The 22,019-nt window shown below is 35.9% G+C and overlaps 1 protein-coding gene across 1 annotated transcript; it reads right to left on the bottom strand.

The window, feature by feature from the left end:
* Positions 1-15,488: 15,488 nt before the first annotated feature.
* LOC113294886 lies at positions 15,489-16,832 on the bottom strand. The gene has a single exon (XM_026543258.1). It carries the CDS (start codon positions 16,830-16,832, stop codon positions 15,489-15,491), a length of 1,344 nt encoding a protein of 447 aa, XP_026399043.1.
* Positions 16,833-22,019: the final 5,187 nt, after the last annotated feature.

Raw genomic sequence — 22,019 nt, 5'->3', positions numbered from 1 at the left:
ATATAAAACTTTTCCAGCTATAATCCTTTCTCCGAAAGTGATTGTCTATGGACTGAGTCGAGAAAGTACAACTAATCGGTTCACACTTCGTGTGATCGTCTATGGATACGAGATCAAGACAATACAACAACAAAGTATGTTTACTTGATAAGAGGTTCGTACTTGACCAAACACAATAGGATTACTATCAAGTAAATAAGAATTAACGTTTGTGTATTTCACTTCTAATTATAATAAAAACAATTATAATTGCGGAAATAGAAAAGTAAAAGACACAACAAGATTTTGTTAACGAGGAAACCTCAAATGCAGAAGAACCCCGGGACCTTGTCCAGAATTGAATACTCTCAGGATTAAGCCGCTATACAAAATCAAACCAACTTCGTAAAGTTGAGACCAAGCAACTAACCCTATAGTTCACCTAGTTCCGTCTGTATTCCCACGCCTCCAACTTGTAATACGTCACGTACTTGGAACAATTCCTTTGGTTCGTATTCCAAACAGTAAAGAAACAACAAATCTGTTTGATATCAAATCTTTTCAACCAAGTGATGCGAGTTCGACAGAAGGCTCTTCCGTTTATCTCAATAAACTCCTTTGTCAGGTCCTTAGATCTATCTACTAACAATTACTGAAGTAATCGTCTAGATTTTGCAATCAATACTTTGAATCACAAAGAAACGTATTGATTCCGATCTACTCAACTAATCAATCTAATCTACCATAAGGATAAACTGATTATAGTTGGATCCTCTTTAACCGAAACAAGTATTGTGCACACCAAAGATTATGAACCCAAATCATAAATCTTCAAAGTATTCTTTGTCTTCAAATCTTCTTAGATCTTCAATAAACACCTGCACACAATCAACTTGAATCTCATGTGATCAATCACGCACAGAACGAAGTCTGTTAACAACGGATTATCACAAGATGTCTTTAGAACTACAAACAATCTAAAGATCCCCGTCGAAACTTCGATCTAGTTTGAGTGAATCTTATATCAGAAGAGAAGATTCTCAAGCATAAACAAACTAGGTGCAATCAAAGTTCAACAACTAGTCAATCAAATCAATCGAAAACTAATAATAAACCGCAATTATCTAGTTTCCCACCAACGGTACTAATAGAGCTTCTCAATCCCAAAGAAGTCTTTAAACTGAGAGGTCGTAAGAGATTTCGTCTAATTAGGTTACTTTCCTCTCCGAATAGGCGGCTCCACCAGTAACAACACAACTAGGTAGTTTTGCTGGCTCTTAGGATTAGTTTGCTAGAAATGCAAACTTTGATATTTATAGACCAAGGAAGTTTGGACACCAAGGAATTTCCAAATCCAAAAATATTCTCAAGATATGCAATATATTCCAGATTCGGTTTCCATAATTCCTGGAAATGCTTTGTCCAAACATTGACCGAAAATATCTTAGAAAATCTCCAATTAGTAAATGTACACTACCAATTTTCATTTTCCAAAAATAAAATTAAAAACCTTAATTAAAAGATTCTCAACTTATTTTTCGATCTGGGATTTTTCCTTTAGCTATTAAGGAATATCTTTGAACAATAAAAGATAAGCGTTACTGCACATGTTCAAAGTATGTCGACATCTTTACTTTGTAAGTCCTCTTTCATACTTACAATCTTGAAACCGATTTTCGACACTTCCAAACGAGTTTAGAATTGGTTCATCTGACTTTCAAGAACTATGTGATTGATTAAGAACACTCAATCACAAATCATGGGTTTCTCGGTTCTACCAAAATAAGTTTCAGTTCTACCTCCATGTGAGTACTGTGCATAGTCACACTAGCTTTCCAGAAATTCGGTTGACTAGGTACTAGGATCGGTTCCACACATACTTATGGTAACTACTTGTATTTGCTGCACATGTCCATAGGACCGGTTCCCCTTTCACTAAAAACTTGTTGCACATGTTCATAGGATCGGTTCCCCTATCTACTAAAAACGTGTTGCACCTCTTACAAGGATCAATTCCCCTTTTGTGATCGGTTGCACCTCTTCATAGGATCGGTTCCCCTTTGCCTAGAGTTGGTCATACCAATAACACTAAATCGATCATACCAATACCCATCTCAGGTGATTACTTAAGATCGGTTTCACTAATAAAAGTCATACCAATACAAAATTCAGGCCTTGTGAATAGTTTTACCAAGAACATAAACAAGTCATGAGAGGTTATACTAATCACACATATTGGTAATTCAAAATATATGCAATGAATAACAATACCAATAAGCCTAGAGATTTCCCTTTCGATTCACGAAACAAGTTCATGAATTTACTTCATTTAAACTAGTGTAAAACATTGTTTCCTAGGATGAAATCTTCACCTCATACCCATACATAATCACTATAACATTCAAACGATTATGTCGATGTCTTATATATGAAGTTCAAAAGATAAGCAGTATACTTCGTATTGTATTCCTTAATACTAAATCTAACTAGAGTGTAGTCATTCATGCTTCGCAGTTATGTTTTCAATATGCACTACTTGAAAGATACGTTAGGGAATAAAACAGTTCAAGTCAAATATCACTAACCTCAAGTGGAAGGATGATGTTGTTGTTGTAGCTCCTTACTTTTTCACTTCTTCAAGTCTTCTCAATACTTGTAATGTCTCATATCCTAATACTTTCAAGCTAACCTATACGAAGTTGACTCTTGTACATAATCAAGCGACTCTTTAAATGAGTTTTGGTTCACTATAATATGACAACCAAACTTGACATACCAACGCTTGGTGGGTTCAACTGAGCTAAATCTAACAATTATTCATAAAGAAAGAGCTAATCAATTTATCTTCTCTTTCTTTTATCCTTCATAATTCACCACCAAATAATGAAGTTGATGAACTCCAAATAAATAAATGATGAATTGAAGTTTAAACACCTCAACTGCCAGATAATCTTCCATCCATAAGATCTATTAGGTAAAAATCGGCAAACCCTGTATTAATGTTGTTTTTGATTACTTAAATAGGTTAGAATGATCAAAGTAGAATTCATCATTTCCCAACCGTAGGCTACTAATTTTTTATTCTTTAATGATGAATTCCTAACCGTCGAGTGTTTTACGGCTAGGTCGAATGTTGGGTTCCTATGACGGGTTTGTGTGGATATCAATTTATATTCGATATATACAATGGTTATATTGAAGTTTAAACCTCAAAAATGTCTAACACCTACAAGACCAGGTAACTAGAAAAAGAAAGAGAAAAATCCCCACACCGATGCTGACGAGTTTCAAACTGTACCACAGTAACATCTACCTCTATTTTGTCTTTCTTGTTAGCCTAATAATATGTTTATTGTAGTTAGGGGTGTGAAACGGACGGACGATTGCGGATTAAGGGTCACCCATATCTAATCCGTCAAAGTTGCGGATTTGAAAAATCCAACCGTGTCCGGCCCAATCACCCGCAGATTAGCGGGTGATACGGGCCGAATACGAATTAACCGCAGATTTAGTCAGAAAAAAAATGTAATACAAACAAAACAAAAAAAGGTTATTTTCTTTCTGGTGAAACATAAGTTTAATAATAAAAATATGAAAGAGAAAAAAGGGTTTTATTTGAGAGAAGAAAAGTGGAGCTAATGATCGCTAACTAAATAGAGCACCACTTTTAGAAGGAAAGATTCTAGTGCAGAACAAAAAAAATAGGGTTGGAGTTTGATGACATACAAAACTTATGGAGTTTCTCAGGAAATCGTGAAAAAGCGGGGTCTAACAACCTCACCCAATATTTCGCTTAGAAATCTGTATGGACTAACTCCAATATACTTTTAAGAGAATCAACTAGACAGTCATACTCAATCTTAATAAAAAGTATATCAAAGAGTTATATCTCAATTTCTCGATTCAATCCCCACTCAAACAAATAGAAATCTACAAGCCTGATTGAATACAAGAGAATTAATGGAACTATACCAAAGACCAATGTTCAAGGACCAATAAATTTCAATCAACAACCAAAGGTTGGATTTACCAATTGATCGATTCAACGGACAACCTGTGATATTTCAATTATATAACAAAATATAATGCGGAAAAGAAATAACACAGACACCATAAGTTTTTTTAACGAGGAAACCGCAACTGCAGAAAACCCTCGAGACCTAGTCCAGATTGAACACACATTGTATTAAGCCGCTACAGACACTAGCTTACTACAAACTAACTTCGGTCTGGACTGTAGTTGTACCCCAATCAATCTCACACTGATCCAAGGTACAGTTGCGCTCCTTAGGTCTCTGATCCCAGTAGGATACTACGCACTTGATTCCCTTAACTGATCTCACCTACAACTAAGAGTTGCTACGACCCAAAGTCGAAGACTTTAATAAACAAATCTGTCTCACACAGAAAAGTCTATAGGAATAGATAAATCTATCTCCCACAGAAATACCTACGAGTTTTGTTCTGTCTTTTGATAAATCAAGGTGAACAAGAACCAATTGATATACCAAACTTATATTCCCGAAAAACCTCATAGAAATATCAATCACCTCACAATAATCTTAACCAACTAGCGAAATAAGATATTGTGGAATCACAAAAGATGAAACGAAGGTGTTTGTGACTACTTTTTTATCTTTCCTATCGGAGAAATTAATCTCAAGACAATATTACAATTGTACTCAAATACGATAGAAACATCAAGATCAGATCACGCAACAACAGTGAAAATAGTTGGGTCTGGCTTCACAATCCCAATGAAGTCTTCAAGTTGTTAACCTACAGGGTTTCGAGAGAAACCTAAGATTAAAGGAGAATCGACTCTAGATTATACAACTAGTATCACACAGAAGGTGTGAGGATTAGGTTTCCCAGTTGCTATAGTTCTCCTTTATATAGTCTCTAAATCAGGGTTTGCAATCTAAGTTACCTTGGTAACAAAGTATTTAATATTCACCGTTAGATGAAAACCTGATTAGATTCAAGCTAATAGCTTTCAACTGTTAGATCGAAATTAGCTTGTTATACACACATGAAATGTAACTTTATTTAGGTTTCAGTAACCGTACCTAAACGTTTACACTTAGTTGGTTCAACAATAGTTAACCAATGGTTAGCCATATGAGCACTTTCAAATCAACCTTATTCATCTTCACCACAACTAGTTCAAATGACTCAAATGAACTAGTTAGAGAGTTGTTCAATTGCTTAGATCTCATAGAAGTATACAAGACACAACGGAAGCAAGAACGATTTTGATTCACTCGAATTGATTCATGAACATTATAGCCACGGTTTGCAAAGATTGCATTCCTTAATTTATAAATTTCTTAGTTCACGAATAAACTGTTTTTAGAAAATAACCCACTTAAGTACGCATACCAGTACGCATACTTAAGTACCCGGACTGAGCTTGTTTTCAGTTCACAAACTCCAGCAGAAATTGAAGGGATGTGAACTTCCGACAGTACGCGTACAGGTACGCGGAATTATCTCCCGTCATCCTAAACTAATAAAGTACGCATATTTTGGTTCAAGGATTTTAGACTTACACAAGTATGAGTTCACATACAATGTTTATATCCAAACATGGTTATATATTTTAAACTCTCATTTCAATGATTGAAACATTCTTAGAGGATGTTATATAGTTGTTATTCACAAACTATTTTTCATCAAAGCGATTTTCCAGTTATTGAAATGATCAACATGACTTTCGTCACGAGTAAAGATGAACTTGGCCAAAGCGGAAGCTTACCAACACATATTTCGAGAAATAGATAAGCGAGATAAACTCGAATCGAAATAACAAATGTGTATAATCGAGGTCTATATAGCAATACGACTTTTGTCTCAAGATAGGAGATAGAGTAGATAGACTTTTGAGTGATAGATAAGTTCAAGTCTCCACATACCTTTTTGTCGATGAAGTTCCACCAGTTCCTTGAGTAGTTCTTCTTCTTTGCATGATGAATGATGTGGAGTCTAGATTTCAAGTACACTTATTATCCTAGTCCGAGAGTTAGCTATAAGTAGACTAGAAATCAAGACTTATAGTTTTGGCAACTAAACTTGACGAACAAGCTTGAGATAGCAACGCTTGCGAGTTCGACCGAGCAGTGCTCTAACAATCTCCCCCTTTGTCAATTTTAGTGACAAAACTATCAATATATATGGAATACAAAATAAATAAACTTTGCTATTAATACATATGTATTGACAAAACTATCAATACATATGGAATACAAAACTATCTCCCCCTTTCTCATCCACATGCTTGATCTCCTTGGTTCTTCAACATTACTCGAAATCTTCATCACTTCCAAGTACTCAAATGATTCCAAAGATATTCAATTCAGCGTCATCGTTGTTGAAGATCCGTAGCCATAACAATGTAAAAACAATAGCTCTCAATCATTGTTATACAGTGTCATAGTATTATTACACAACATCAAAGTTCAATTTTATCACAACTTTGACAACAATATTATGGTGATATGTGTCACTCCCCCTTAGTCAATACTTCATCTCACATGAAAACCACTCCCCCTTACATAATGATCCGAAAACCATATGTATTTGTAGTGTGAACTACACATTAATTCTGCCCCTTTTTGTCAATAAAATTGGCAAAGGTACGAAAACTAGTGGGATCCTAATGAAATTTCCATAGAGACACTTCATGACCAAAAGAAAGTACATATCAACTTTTTAGATGCAATCATATAGTCGAAACTAAATTTATTCATCAAGGAGTTTATAACGATACAAGATAACCCCTATAATATTCTACAGCCGCGCTCCCCACAAAAAATTGGCAATTAAGCACAAGTTCAATTAAGAACTTTCCCCCATAAAATGTCATTCCCGAAAGAACAAAAAGAGCGACCTTATTTTTACAAGAAAAAAAAGGATCTCTTTGGACATTAACAAATCTCATAAGAATATGAATTTGTATCCAAAAATCTCAATTAAATTAACCACAAGAGAACCTATGATTAATTTAATCGGAAATGCTCACATAAGAGAACTTACGGAGCCGCACAATATTTACATTAAAAAATGTGGATCATAGAAGATCAATACTGCGGAACAAATAAAGATTCATTCTATTTCTCATCATCATTTGCACAATGACATATAATAGACTTAATCTTTGTAGACAAAAGTTCATCCTTTCTTCCATCAATATTTGCATAATGACATAAAAGGCTTAACTTTTGTTTGTCAAAAGTTCATTCAATCTTTTATCAATACATGCACATCGACATATGAAAGACTTAACACGTATGGGACAATCATAGTTCACTGACGCAAACACACATATCCCATAACAAATTGCAATATATGAAACCATAAAGATTAATACTGCAAAATCATCTTCCAAATAACTTTAGAATTTAAATAAATAAATCTAAAAACATTGCAAGATGAAAACGTTGGACATAGCTATGTGTACTCACAATAATGGCTATTCCAAACCCTAGTTATCCTTCTTAAAAACACAAGAATAAAATTCTCATAAGAAGTTTCCTAGACATTATAGAGCTTTCTCAGAGTATCTACCGAGAATTCCTTCTCATTATTGAAAAACCCATTGATTATGGGATCGTTCAATTCCTCTAAATCTTCAGAGATATCAGTCAACTCACTAAGTTCTCTTTTTAGCTCACACAAGGTGTTCTTTGTTAGAGACAACATTTGTTCATAGTGAGTTATAATTTTGATAGGAGCTTAAAATACATCATTTGATTATCAATTTCATATACTTTTCTTTGCTATTTTCCCTGGTATTAGTGGATATTACGCTTTGTTTTGCATTTTGTAGTTATTTTGGAGTCATGCTACATGAAAGAAGAAAAATAGAGGCTTACGACGTTGGTTGGTGAACTTGGAATTGACGGATTAGAATTGTGTACTTGGAATTGACGGATTCGAATCATGTAAAGACACGACACATATAGTGTCAAAGAGAGAATTATTAAAGCACCGACTTTCTACTGCTCGGGGCAGTCACTAAACCTACAGCTGGGGAAATACAAGGCGTCTCAGTTCAGCGCCACCAGTTTATGTGCCAAGAGGGTCAATTGCAGTTCACGACCAGATTCTAAATAAAGTTCCCTGCTGCTACTCTTTGTTCATTGCCAAGAGGGTTCCCGTCGGCTAACCATGGTTCATTGGGTTAATGCTCGATGCGTTAGCACAAGTTGGCACAGAAAAAAAGTATACGGAGAATTGGTAAGGCTATCTGGACAGAGGTTTAACTGGAAAGACAGGGAAGAACAAGAGTGTTTGCTGCCACGGTTGTGTGATTGTTTGTAAAGGGTTTTGAGCTCGAGTGTGACAAGTAACAGGCGATACTAAGCTCGTAAGGAGAGAGTTAGTCTTGTCTCGAGTTGGATAGAGTTTATGTGCTTAGAAACTAGCCGAAGATATGTTGTTGCTGTTGTTGAACTGAAGCTGTAATGAATGATGAAAATTGATGAAGGTTCTCGTATCCTGGTGACATTTAGGAACTTGGGTTGCTGTCTATTTGAATTACTCATTGCAGGGAAGGAGATTGAATGATTTCGAAATCAGCAGAGTGTTCATCTCTGAGACATCAGCAAAACGCACATTTAGTGCTCGATAGAATGCCTGAACCACAGGCCGTGTCTTGCAACAACATTCAAGTCTCTTCTCTTTGCCATTAGCTAGCCATGAGTCTGTGCATCGTATATGAAGAATGAGAACATGTTTTCGAAGCTGCGACCAGTAAAGACACTGTAAGAGTCGTAATAATATGGGTTGTAAAGTCTGTTTTGTGTTTTATTTCAAGCCAAGAAATCAGAGAAGTAGACCTAGTTCTTGTCACTAAACCAGGTGCTTTGCCAAGTCTAGCCGCAGCTAACCATGCTCTCGAAGGTTGTGTTCAATGGGTCAAGAGATAATTTCGAAGGCAGGAAGGGAAGGAAATAAATCAGGGGTTAAGTTAGTCGGTTTGGTAAGTTGATTGAGCTAAAATTCAGCTAGTAGTATGTTTGTTGCTACCGTCGATTGGAGATAAACGGAGAAGATCGAAGAGTACTCAGTTTGTAGAGGATCAGGAAAGATGGTTCGCGTGGTAGTCAAGTTTACTGGAAGAATTGATGCTATAAAAGGGACCTAAAAGCTAGAGCAAGAAATCAATCTCATACCCCTCACAACTGCTTCACCACCTTCAACAGAGAGGAGCTTTAGCTCCTCTCCAAACCCTATTCCACCATCTCCATTATCATCTGCATATTCATCCACAGATCACCTACACTCCACTTCATCTGCATACCGCCTGCATATCTGCATCACCACTGCACCTGCAGTTTGCATTACCACCAGCATATCACCTCCACATCCACCACCTGCATACACCTCCCATCAGCATCACCAGTTCAGCTGCTCGCAATTCAACCCATCTGTTATACCACCAGATCCACAATACAACACCTTTCATCCACCACCTACTCCACCTGACCATACTACAAGCAGCAGCGAGCTTGAGCAGTTCAACACCAGCAGCGACACAGTACGAAATCGCAACATAACAGCAGCAGTACATCAATCAACCATCGAGTTACGCCGCAGCCCACCGACAATTCACGGCATCAACTACCATTCCATATTCGCATCTCCACCTGCTGTTGCTGTTTCGGTTTGCTTATTGTTTTGTTTCAGTCATGAACTCCATGTGTAGCTAAATACTTGTTTGGCTAGGGTTATTTCGAAACTATGTGACCTGGGTTTTAAATTGATTTTCAAATCAGTTTTTCTTTCTCAATATTGTTTTGTTGTTTGTCTTATGCCGTTCTTATGACCATGGATTGTTTGCAGGTTATTTAAAAGGCCAATTGGATAACTTGTTTGCAATTCTAAAGCTAGATTTTAGAGTCTTAATCTGTAATTGTTGAGATAATATTATCACAAGTAGCAAAACATCAACGTTGCAATGGGATGTTATGGATTTTGATGTGTATTAGACAGCCCTAAGTTAACATGTTGAACTTACGAGCATGTGGTTAGGATCAATTCGACTCATAGAACATACCGGTTAGTTGAGTTACACTAGAGAGCTTATTCAAAGTGGCTCGATTGACTAGACACAAGTAGAGAACTTATTCTACCAAGTGACTTTGGAATTTAATGGACTTGTTGAACTTATGACTTGTCTACGATTGTTAGTAAATGTATTTTGAAGAAGATTCATGTTCACTAATGGACAAAGACCCCTAATCATTCTCATCCTCATTGTTTGCATTAATATTTGTTTTGTAGTTTTTGCATTATTCATCCTTTCAGAAATTTAAATCAACAACTTTAGCTCAACTCTCCCTTAGGAACGAACCTGCTTATCCTTATGCTACTTTTTAGTGTAGGAAGAGTAAGGAATATATTTTTTGTGAGTTTGAGACCTCATCAAATTTCTACAGAGAAAACGATTTGAGATTTTAAATCATTTCTTTTGTTGATGAAATCTTTCAACATACCTCTAAAGTTATTATCAAAATGACAAACAAACACGAGGCAGTTAGAGGAAGAACCTTCTCCATCGTTTGTAGATCTCTCTTTCTTCATCCTTGAGGAAGTGATTCCTTCACACAGATACACATTAACTGCTTCAACTGCATCTCTTTTTGTGGTACCTCTAGTTACAGGAGCCATGAAACTGTATTTTTCAAGGATAAAAGAGATGAAGGACCTTGATTACAAATGATTATGAATAGACTTATGGAAAACCAAACCCTAGAAGAACTTTGAACAAGTCTTTCATGGTTTATTATCCATTATCTAAATATTAGGAGAATATTTTCTTAACAAAAATAAGAAAAATATATAAATACAAAACTTGATCCACCTTGATGCAAACCTCATTTACTCAAGTTAAAGATGAGGATGCGGACGTCATTGGTATTAGACAATGAAGAAGTGAGCCGAATGCTCACCTCTTTTACCACATAGTGGCTTATCAAGGTTTGTTGTATAAACAGATTTCTTACCTCGTGTGAATCTGGAATTACTGGATTTTTTAGGAAAACCATGTTGATTGTCCAACGCCAGATTCATCCTTTGCATGTTCTCCTGAAGTTTGGAAATTCTTTTGTTGTTCCTCTTGAATCTCCAACACATACTTTGAATATGATTTGCATTTCCATAAAATGAATAAATCAATAAAGATTTTTTGTTCTGTTGAATTGCCTTCTGTTTATCACAACATTCAACATACATTGTTCCAGAGTTAGTCGGAACAAGAGAGTTGTTTGTGTTTACAGTTTTGCTTTTAAACCCCAAACCATTTGTGTTCCCAAAGGACTTCTGAGCGAATAACATTGCTGAGATTTTGTCAGAACTTCCGGATAACCTTTGCAGGTAATTCTTAAGAATATTAATCTCTTTTTCCTTTAAAGACACGATTCTGGTGAATTCATCATTAAGACAATCTATCTCAAGATTTTTCACCTGGAGCGATGATTCAAGTTTCTTCAACGAACCCTTAGTTGAAGATTTTCTTAGTGAATCTCTCTAATTTTATTCAAGAATTCACAAATCTCTGTGTAAGACTCAAGCTCTGAATCAGAAATTGAGTAGGTGGAGGTTTCTGCTGCAAGAGCTGAAAGTTCATTGCACCCATCAGAAGCATCAAAAATGTTGACACCCAAGGAAGATTTTTCTTGTATTGAATCATCTGAAGCATTAACTGGAGAGAGACGTTTATCACATCTTTTGCTTCTTTTCACACAATCTTTGATCTTTGATGTTATCAGTGATTTATCAAAATTAACGTGATTAGAACAACATTCATCAACCCAAGACAAATTAGAAGATTCACTTGCGTTGGTCACAACATTGAACGCAGATGTTCTGACCGTGTTCTGATCAAGATCAAGGATTTTTAGCTTTCCAATTAGAGTATTTATGGAAAGCACATTAAGGTTATTTCCTTCAACGATGGCATGCTTCTTAGAATCGTATATGGAAGGCAGAGATCTGAGAATCTTCATCACAATGTCCTTTTCAGGAATAGTCTTACCCAATGCAAAGGATGCATTAACAATTTCAGACACTTTGTGATTAAACTCATCAAATGATTTTTCATCTGCCATATGAAGGTTTTCCCAATCAGAATTTAGGTTTTGAAGTCTAGCTTCTTTTTCACAGGTATTCCCTTCAAATACGGTTTCTAAGATATCCCCGGCATCTTTAGACTTCGTGCACATAGTCACATGATGCTGAAAATCTGGGGTAATGGCATGTATGATAGCATTTAAGCCGTCAGAATTTTTCTTTGCAACAAGGATTTCTTATGGACTATATCTACCAATATCCTTAGGTATAGACACATCGCCTTCTGTATCAACCGGAGGAGTATAGCCATTAACAACACGTACCCATGTTTGAAAATCACGTGCCTGAAGAAAAGCACGCATAGAGATTTTCTACCACAAGTAGTTTGAGCCATAGAAGACTGGTGATACGTTTATGGAGATAGAATTTATGTCCATAGAGTCAGATCGCTACAAACACAGACTTATAAGGTCTTTAACGTGTTTGCATGCTCTGATACCAATTGAAAAAAGCGGGGCTCTAACAACCTCACCCAATATTTCGCTTAGCAATCTGTATAGACTAACTCCAATATACTTTTAAGAGAATCAACTAGACAGTCAGACTCAATCTTAATAAAAAGTATATCAAAGAGTTATATCTCAATTTCTCTATTCAATCCTCACTCAAACAAATAGAAATCTGCGAACCTGACTAAATACAAGAGAAATAACTTGAACGGTACCAAAGACCAATGTTCAAGGATCAATCGACAACCAAAGGTTGTGTTTACCAATTGATCGATTCAACGCACAACCTGTGATATTTCAGTCATATAACAAAATATAATGCGGAAAAGAAATAACACAGACACCAGAAGTTTTGTTAACGAGGAAACCAAAAATGCAGAAAAAACCCTGGGACCTAGTCCAGATTGAACACACATTGTATTAAGCCGCTATAGACACTAGCCTACTACAAACTAACTTCGGTCTGGACTGTAGTTGAACCCAATGAATCTCACACTGATCCAAGGTACAGTTGCGCTCCTTACGTCTTTAATCCCAGCAGGATACTACGCACTTGATTCCTTTAGCTGATCTCACCCACAACTAAGAGTTGCTACGACCCAAAGTCGAAGACTTTAATAAACAAATCTGTCTCACACAGAAAAATCTATAGGAATAGATAAATCTATCTCCCACAGAAATACCTACGAGTTCTGTTCCGTCTTTTGATAAATCAAGGTGAACAGGAACCAATTGATATACCATACTTATATTCCCGAAGAGCAACCTAGAAATATTAATCACCTCACAATAATCTTAATCGACTAGCGAAACAAGATATTGTGGAATCATAAACGATGAGACGAAGGTGTTTGTGACTATTTTTCTATCTTGCCTATCGGAGAAATTAATCTCAATCCAATCTCACGATTGTACTCAAATACGATAGAAACAACAAGATCAGATCACGCAACTACATAGAAAATAATTGGGTCTGTCTTCACAATCCCAATGAAGTCTTCAGGTCGTTAACCTACAGGGTCTCAAGAGAAACCTAAGCTTATACAACTAGTATCACACAGAAGGTGTAGGGATTAGGTTTCCCAGTTGCTAGAGTTATCCTTTATATAGTCTCCAATCAGGGTTTGCAATCTAAGTTACCTTGGTAAAAAAGCATTCAATATTCATCGTTATATGAAAACCTAATTAGACTCAAGCTAATATCTTTGAACCGTTAGATCGAACTTAGCTTATTATACACACATGAAATGTAACTTCATTTAGGTTTGAGTAACCGTACCTAAACCTGTACACTTAGTTGGTTCAACAATAGTTAACCAATGGTTATCCATATGAGCACTTTCATATCAGTCTTATTCATCTTTACCACAACTAGATCAAATGACTCAAATGAACTAGTTAGAGAGTTGTTCAATTGCTTAGATCTCATAGAAGTATACAAGACACAATCGAAGCAAAAACGATTTTGATTCACTCGAATCGATTCATGAACATTTAGCCACAGTTTGCAAAGATTGCATTCCTTAATTTATAAATGTCTTAGTTCACGAATAAACCGTTTTTAAAAAATAAACTACTTAAGTACGCATAACGGTACGCATACTTAAGTACCCGTACTGAGCTTGTTTTCAGTTCACAAACTCCAGCAGAAATTCACGGGATGTGAACTTCCGACAGTCCGCGTACAGGTACGCGGACTTAGCTCCGGTCATCCTAAACCAGTAAAGTACGCATACTTTGGTTCAAGGATTTTGGACTTACACAAGTATGAGTTCACATACAATGTTTATATCCAAACATGGTTATATATTTAAACTCTCATTTCAATCATTGAAACATTCTTAGAGGATGTTATATAGTTGTTATTCACAAACTGTTTTTCATCAAAGCGATTTTCAAGTTATTGAAATGATCAACATGACTTTCGTCACGAGTAAAGATGAACCTGGCCAAAGAGAAAGCTTACCAATACATATTTCGAGAAATAGATAAGCGAGATAAACTCGGCTCGAAATAGCAAATGTGCATAATCGAAGTCTATATAACAATACGACTTTTGTCTCAAGACAGGAGATAGAGTAGATAGACTTTTGAGTGATAGATAAGTTCAAGTCTCCACATAACTTTTTGTCGATGAAGTTCCACCAGTTCCTTGAGTAGTTCTTCGTCTTTGCATGATGAACGTCGTGGAGTCTAGAGATCAACTACAATTACTATCCTAGTCCGAGACTTAGCTATAAGTAGACTAGAAATCAAGACTTATAGTTTTGGCAACTAAACTTGACGAACAAGCTTGAAATAGCAACGCTTGCGAGTTCGACCGAGCAGTGCTCTAACCAATTGGATTCCTAATGATCATGACGTTACTTCTTTTTGATTAGAGTATGAAACGTACTGCCGGTGGAAGCAAACATCCCAAAAAAATCAAAATGTTACCGTCAAGCCAATTGGGTTACAAGGGGAGATGCATAGTAGGTCATTTAATAATCTGTCTTTCCAAAACCGTACGGTGTGGGTAAATCCGCGGATTGTAAAGTCCAGCCTCAACCAAACCGTATAAACATGGGGATTTGAGAATCCCATCCGTGTCCTGCTCATAGCTCTTGCATATTGGGTTTCACCCGCAATTTTGCGGACGGATACGGGTGAAATCCGTGATTCAGTTTTTTTTCACAACCCTACATATAGTATGAAAGAATGTGCAAAAGTCGTGGTCCAGTACTCTAGAATCTACATGTACCTTAGAGGCTAAAATATATGAATGCTTTTACCTACTTTGGCGGTGTATAGTTGTGAGTGGAGGCCTCATCAGCTTTGGGTGGGAACATCTTTTATTAGTTTTGCTTGGACGTCAAATATATATATATATATATATATATATATATATATATACTTTTTTTTTATACTAAAAGAGATTTTATTGATTTAAGGAGTTTCAGGATTAAAATTCCTGGATAACAGACTTTCAAAACCAGAGGCAGTACTACTGTAATCCTCAATTACAATCTTTTCCTTCCTGACTTTCTTAGCTATGAGATCAGCTATTTGATTCTCATCTCTACGAATAAAACTAAAATGACAAAACTGAAAAGAAGTTGATAATTGTTTTATGTCTCTGAATAACTTTCTGTTCTCCCATCTTGTTAGTAGAGCAACGTTATTAAGAGTTTTAACCACTATTTCATAATCCGAAATGATTTGAATCTTTTCCAGATCCATCCCTTTGGCCCAACTTAGTGCTTCTCTGATAGCCATGCATTCACCAGACTTTGCATCTAGTATCCCAGCTGCATAGGTTCCTTTGATCCCTGTGTGTTTTCCTGCAATATTACACAGTACCATACCAGTACCACAATCATTAGTTAACTCATCATAAGAAGCATCTGCATATATAGTAAATGTGTCAGATGGAACATGAGTAACTAAATTATTATCATGCTGGGTAATTTCAGGAGGTGCATCTATACTATTGTGTATAGTAGGTTTATAACTCAGCAATGTGTAGTTAATTCTAGAAGCAGTTTCTGTAGGGTTTAAAGATTTATCCTGAAACACACAATCACATCGTTCCTTCCATATAATCCAGCATCCCACCATCAATAAAGATCTCCATGTTTTTAAATCATCATCTCCAGCATTCTCGACTCCTTGAAACCATGACATGATCCATTCTCTAATACTATGATAGTTGATGATGATCCGATCAATGTTAACATTAAGAATGCGCCAAACTTCTTTAGCATGATTGCATAAGACTAGTAAATGGTAGAGAGATTCGGCTTCTGAATTACAGATGGCGCATGACACATCTATTGGATTCATATCCTGTGAAAGACATACTCTAGTTGGCACTATGTCTTTGAGACATTTCCAGATAAACAACTTCACCCTATGAGGTAATTTCATTTTCCATAAAGATTTCCAGATACCTTGAGGAACAACACTAATAGCAATCTGATTTTGGATTCTTGGTTCCATCAACTTGTTGTAAGCGCTTTTTACTGTGAAATTACCATCTTTCGATGGCATCCATTTGATGACATCTTCTTCCGTAACTGACAATTGTATTCTCACTATTTTGTTAACCACCTCTGGAATGAATAGATCATTCAAAAAAGGCACATTCCATGAATTAGTACCTTGAATAATAAGCTCACAAACATACTCATACTGAAGATGATAAGGATGTAGCGGCTCCAATTTGAACTCATGACTGATCACCCATCTGTCTACCCAAATTTTAGTAGTTTTACCATTATTAATTTCCATGCAGTAGTGTTGTTGTATTATTGAAAGACCTTTTTCGATTCCCTTCCATACCCAAGAAGATTCACTCTTTTCACCATTCAAGTGTAAGAAATTATCTTTCTTGAAGTATTTTGCTTTAAGAACCCTGTGCAGTAGATGATCAGATTATTGGTTGATTCTCCTTGCTAGTTTAGTTCGCAAAGAATGGTTAAGCATTTCTAAATCTCTGAATGCTAAACCACCTATATCCTTGGAAAGACACATATTGTCCCAACCAATAAGATTCAAACCTCTATTAGACTTATGCCCCCACCAAAACTGCCTTTGAATTGTATTAAGATTTTTAAGAAGTTTTTCAGGTAGCTTGAAGGTGCTCATCTGATAAGTGGGGATATCATTCAATACTGCTTTCACCATTGTGGATCTTCCTGCCTGATGGAGAGTAGTACCTTGCCAGTTCCCTAATTTCCTTTCAAATGCTTTTTGAATGTCTTTGAAAGCTAGAACTTTAGATCTTCCAATAGTTAGAGGCGAACCAAGATATTTCTCGTCATTACTCATTGGTTTAACACCTAAGATATTACTAAGAGAAGCACATACCTTAGGATCCATGTTGTGACTATAGAAAACCGAAGACTTGTCAAAATTTATGACTTGACCAGATTGTGAACTAAAATCCTGCAAGACTTGTAGGAGGTTATTCACACTGGTTAAATTAACATGAGTAAATATAAGACAATCATCAGCAAAAAGCAGATGATTAATGGGGGGTAATCCTCTTGCTGCAGTGATACCTCTGATGGTATTTGAGTGATGAGCATCACATAAAGTTCTGGAGAACCATTCCATGACAAGAATGAATAAATATGTAGACAATGGGTCTCCCTGTCGAACACCTCTAGAAGGAAAAAATTCCATGCACGGAGAACCATTAAGTAGAACTGACAAAGTGGTGGTACTAATGCATTGATGTATTAACTGACACCAAGCATCGCAAAAACCAAAACTTTATAAAACCTTGATAAGGAAAGACCACTCCAATCTATCAAATGCCTTTGACATGTCAAGCTTCAATGCTAACCACCCACTGTCCTCTTGTTTCTTCTTCATTGAGTGTATTAATGATTGTATTATCATTGATTAATCTCCCTGAGACGTAAGCAACTTGATATGGAGATATAATTATCTCCATCAATTGCTTCATCCTAGATACTAATATTTTGGAAATTATTTTATAAGAAGTATTACACAATCCTATTGGTCTGAACTCAGATGGTGAACATGGTTTATTCTTATTGGGAATCAAAGAAATGTAGGTATTGTTAATTTGTTTAGAGATAAATCCAGAAGAGAAAAAATTCTTAACCATATCACACACATCAAAACCCACAATATTACATTGAGATTTATAAAATCCAGCTTGAAAACCTTCTGGACCTGGTGCTGACCAATTCTCCATACCTTTGAGAGTTTTGAGAATTTCTTCATCTGTGGGAGGACATAGAAGCAGCCTGTTGTCTTCCTCAGAAATGATAATTGGGATGTGATTATAATGACGTTTTTCAATGATAGGAATTGAGGAAGTACTTATATCTTTAAAGTGTTTAGTTAGCAAAGAAACAAGCTCATCTCTTGAATGAACCCAATTTCCAGCTTCATCCTTCATTGAATCAATGTTATTACGTTCACTTTTCCTTTTAGCTAAAGTATGAAAATACTTTGTATTATTATCCATATCATTCAAGAAGGTATCCCTGGACTTTTTCTTGTTGAAGTCATGTTGTATCTGATGCCATCTTTGCAACTCTTTACTTACTGCTAAAGCTTGTGAAGAATTTTCTTGAGAGTATGGTAAAGATTGAATTTCATTAAGCTTACTCTGAAGGTCATCAACATGCTGATTGATGTCTCCAAAATGTGCTTTATTCTACTTTGAAAGAATGATTCTCGTAAACTGCAATCTCTTAATAAGTTTAAAAGCAGCAGAATCATGCACAGATTTTTCCCAGGCTTTGGCAATTCCTGCAGAGTAACTTTTGTCTTGCAACCAAGAGAGGAGGAACCGAAAAGGTTTCCACAACTTTGGTATAGATGGATCTGTTACCAACATAATTGGGCAATGATCACTGCCAAGCTGATGTAGGTGAAGAAGTTTAGAGTCCGAGAAATGAGCATTCCACTCCGCATTGCCAAGTGCCATATCTATTCTTGATCTTTTCCATCCAGTGCCAATGTTTTTGTTAGACCAAGTGTGACCTCTTCCTACGAAACCAATGTCTTCTAGACCAACATGTTGGATAACAACGTGAACTAAACCATCATTAGACGAAGAAGCAGTTGACGTGTTGTCTTGAAGATGAAAATTTAAATCTCCCAACAGAATCCATGGCTGAGAAATGTTTTCACCTATCTCCTTAATAAAATTCCACTGTTCCTTTTTCTGAGAGTAATCACAATACCCATACATGCAAGAAAGTAACCACTCTGGCTGGCTTGGATCATCTTGAACTACAACATGAATCATATTATCTTCACAGCTAAAAATATCACAAGAAAACCCATTTTTCCACAACAGAATAAGACCTCCTGACAGACCTATAGGTTGCAAGAATTCTATATTTGGATACTTATAGGGAGCTAGCAAGGATTTCATTTTGTCATTAGGCAGTTTAGTTTCGCAAAGGAATATGATATCAGGATCGTGAATTTTAATAAGGTCATGAAGATGATCTCTAGTAATGGACATATTGAAACCCTGAACATTCCATGAAATAATTTTCATGGTTTGTTTAAACAAATTTTTGAGAACTGCCTGATTTATATGTGAACTAGTACACAGCATAATAGAAAGTTTATAAACAACTAACTTAATGCAGACTACGTGAACACTAAAGTTATTTATGAATGAGAAATTAAATGCCGTTGAAAACAATGCATTAGGGTTGGGAGGTAATCTATGACTATTCAAGTGATAGTAGTTGTAACTATTAAATGCATAAGGTAAAGAAAGATTAAAGTAATTAAAAGGGAAAATGAAAATAAACTTGTAATAATGAAATTCAAAGATACTACTCTGATTAGAATAAGACGATATGAGAGTAACAAAACAAGATTGATTATGAAAGATTTTTACCTGATTCCCCTTGTGTGCCTGCATGGATGAGTTATCTCCAGTTGAGATCTTATGAGTATTCATAAAGGCTGGAGTTGGATTCACCATAGTGCTTTGAGAAGTTGACTCGAATGCTGCAGGGACATTGTCTGCAACTTCTCCTACCCGGTGACGCTTGCCTAGTCTGCTGTCATCTTCAGTAATGATTCCTTCTTCTTTAAGGATAGAATCTCGGTTAATAGCTTCACCATCTTTTGGAGGGATAAAGCTAGCTGATTTTACAAACTTTTTCTGACTTGCCTTGATTGTTGGAACTTTTGCTGAGGAGTTTTCTGAGGTAGACTTAACAACATTTATCGTCTTGCGAAAATTATTGATCTTCCCCACAAAATAAGGTTTCTCATGAGCCTTCTTCAAAAAATTGGCAACAACAGCACAAGCATTTTTTGAGTGATTGATAATATAACACTTAGTGCAGATGTTTCTTGGTTGTCGCTCGTAAAAGAATTGCTGCCATTTTGTAACTCCAGCATATGTTGAACATTTGACACCTCTTCTCATAGGCATAGATAAGTCGACGTTAACACAGACCTTGACAGGAACATTGCCAATTGAAATATCATCTTTGGGCTCTATTGCAACAACTTCTCCCATGACCTGACCAATTTTTGTTACATATGTAACATTCATGTGTTCATGCAATAAATACTTGAGATGAATCCAGAATAATTGGAACCCCCAATGCTTTTCAGTGTAGACCATCTCCGGAATGTAGTCATGAAAAACTAAGAGATGGTTGTTAATACCCCAAGGCCTCTCATCAATAACTTTGTTGAGGAGATCCCAGTGATTGAATTTGAAAATAAACACATTTGGCTCAACTTCAATAATCTTTGGATTTTCCATTGTTAAGAATGGCCATGTAAAAACAATTCCTTTTTCCATTGAGTCATAATTTATTCTTCCTTCAAATATGACTTTTCCAATAGCACTAGCTTCCCAGTTATCTTCTGGCTCATCTTCTTTGTTGTTATTCTTGATAACTTCAATTTCTGTTATATCTCCTAAATCCAGAGTAGCTTTCTCAAACTTACTAACCAAATCAGAGACTTGACTTGAGCTGCCTTTCACCATAATAATTTTGTTATGCCTAGGATAATTTGAGAATAATGAGGAGGAACTAAGATTACTTTGGAGGTCAGAATTATTGAGTCGAACAGTGGGACTAATGCAGGTATAAGGGTTTTGAAGATGAGAATGAGCGAATTTTAGGCTACAGGATAATTGCAAATCTTCTGTGAGGCTTAAATTAAGGAAACAAATTAAACTGAGGATTTTCCTTATTTTGAGAAAGAGTATCGCTGACTACCAGAATAGAAAGGAGTAAAATTAGGTAACCAGTTAACTGCTTGTGTTTGACCGCATTAATTTTGATTTTTTTTTGAAATCCTTGATTAGCGGGATGGCGCTCTACTAAGTTTTGCAGAGTTGTAGCCGGTTCGAGATTTTTCCACAAAGCACTATGAGCAAAAGCTTTGAATCCAATCCTTTCAGAACCTTTAAGCAAAAGCTTGTAGATATACTCAGCAAAAGCTATGATCACAACAACAAAAGTGGCAAAAGTCATTAGAGACAAATCAAAAGGCATACACAGTAAGAGGAATCAAAAAGAGATTTAAGCATCCATCGAAAGAAAAAACAAATAAAGACTGATTAAAGCAAAGAAACTAATAAGAAACAATGCATAAATGATTAAAACATAAGATGTAATACAAAAAATGTGAAAAAAGAGAAGAATCAAGCTTAGGAATGCAACATTCTATAAGAAAAATTACCAGAGTTGAAGGAGTGAGTTGACCAGAATATCGCACGATCCACTGGTGAAGATGGGAATGTTAATAACATCTTTTTTTAAAGTAACTTGATATATATATATATATATATATCTTACTCCTTTAAAATACTAAGCTCATAAGACCTCACGTTGAACGGTGACCCACACCCATTCACAGAATTGTTCCCTTCCGCTTTTTCTCGAAAAAAAGAAAAACAAGGTGTTTTTCACAAATAAAGAAATTTGTTTATTTATCCCGAAA

Source organism: Papaver somniferum, chromosome 7 (assembly GCF_003573695.1).
Source record: "Papaver somniferum cultivar HN1 chromosome 7, ASM357369v1, whole genome shotgun sequence".
Taxonomy (NCBI): domain Eukaryota; kingdom Viridiplantae; phylum Streptophyta; class Magnoliopsida; order Ranunculales; family Papaveraceae; genus Papaver; species Papaver somniferum.
Note: the sequence above shows the minus strand (reverse complement) of the source record. Positions and strands in the feature narration are given on the sequence as shown.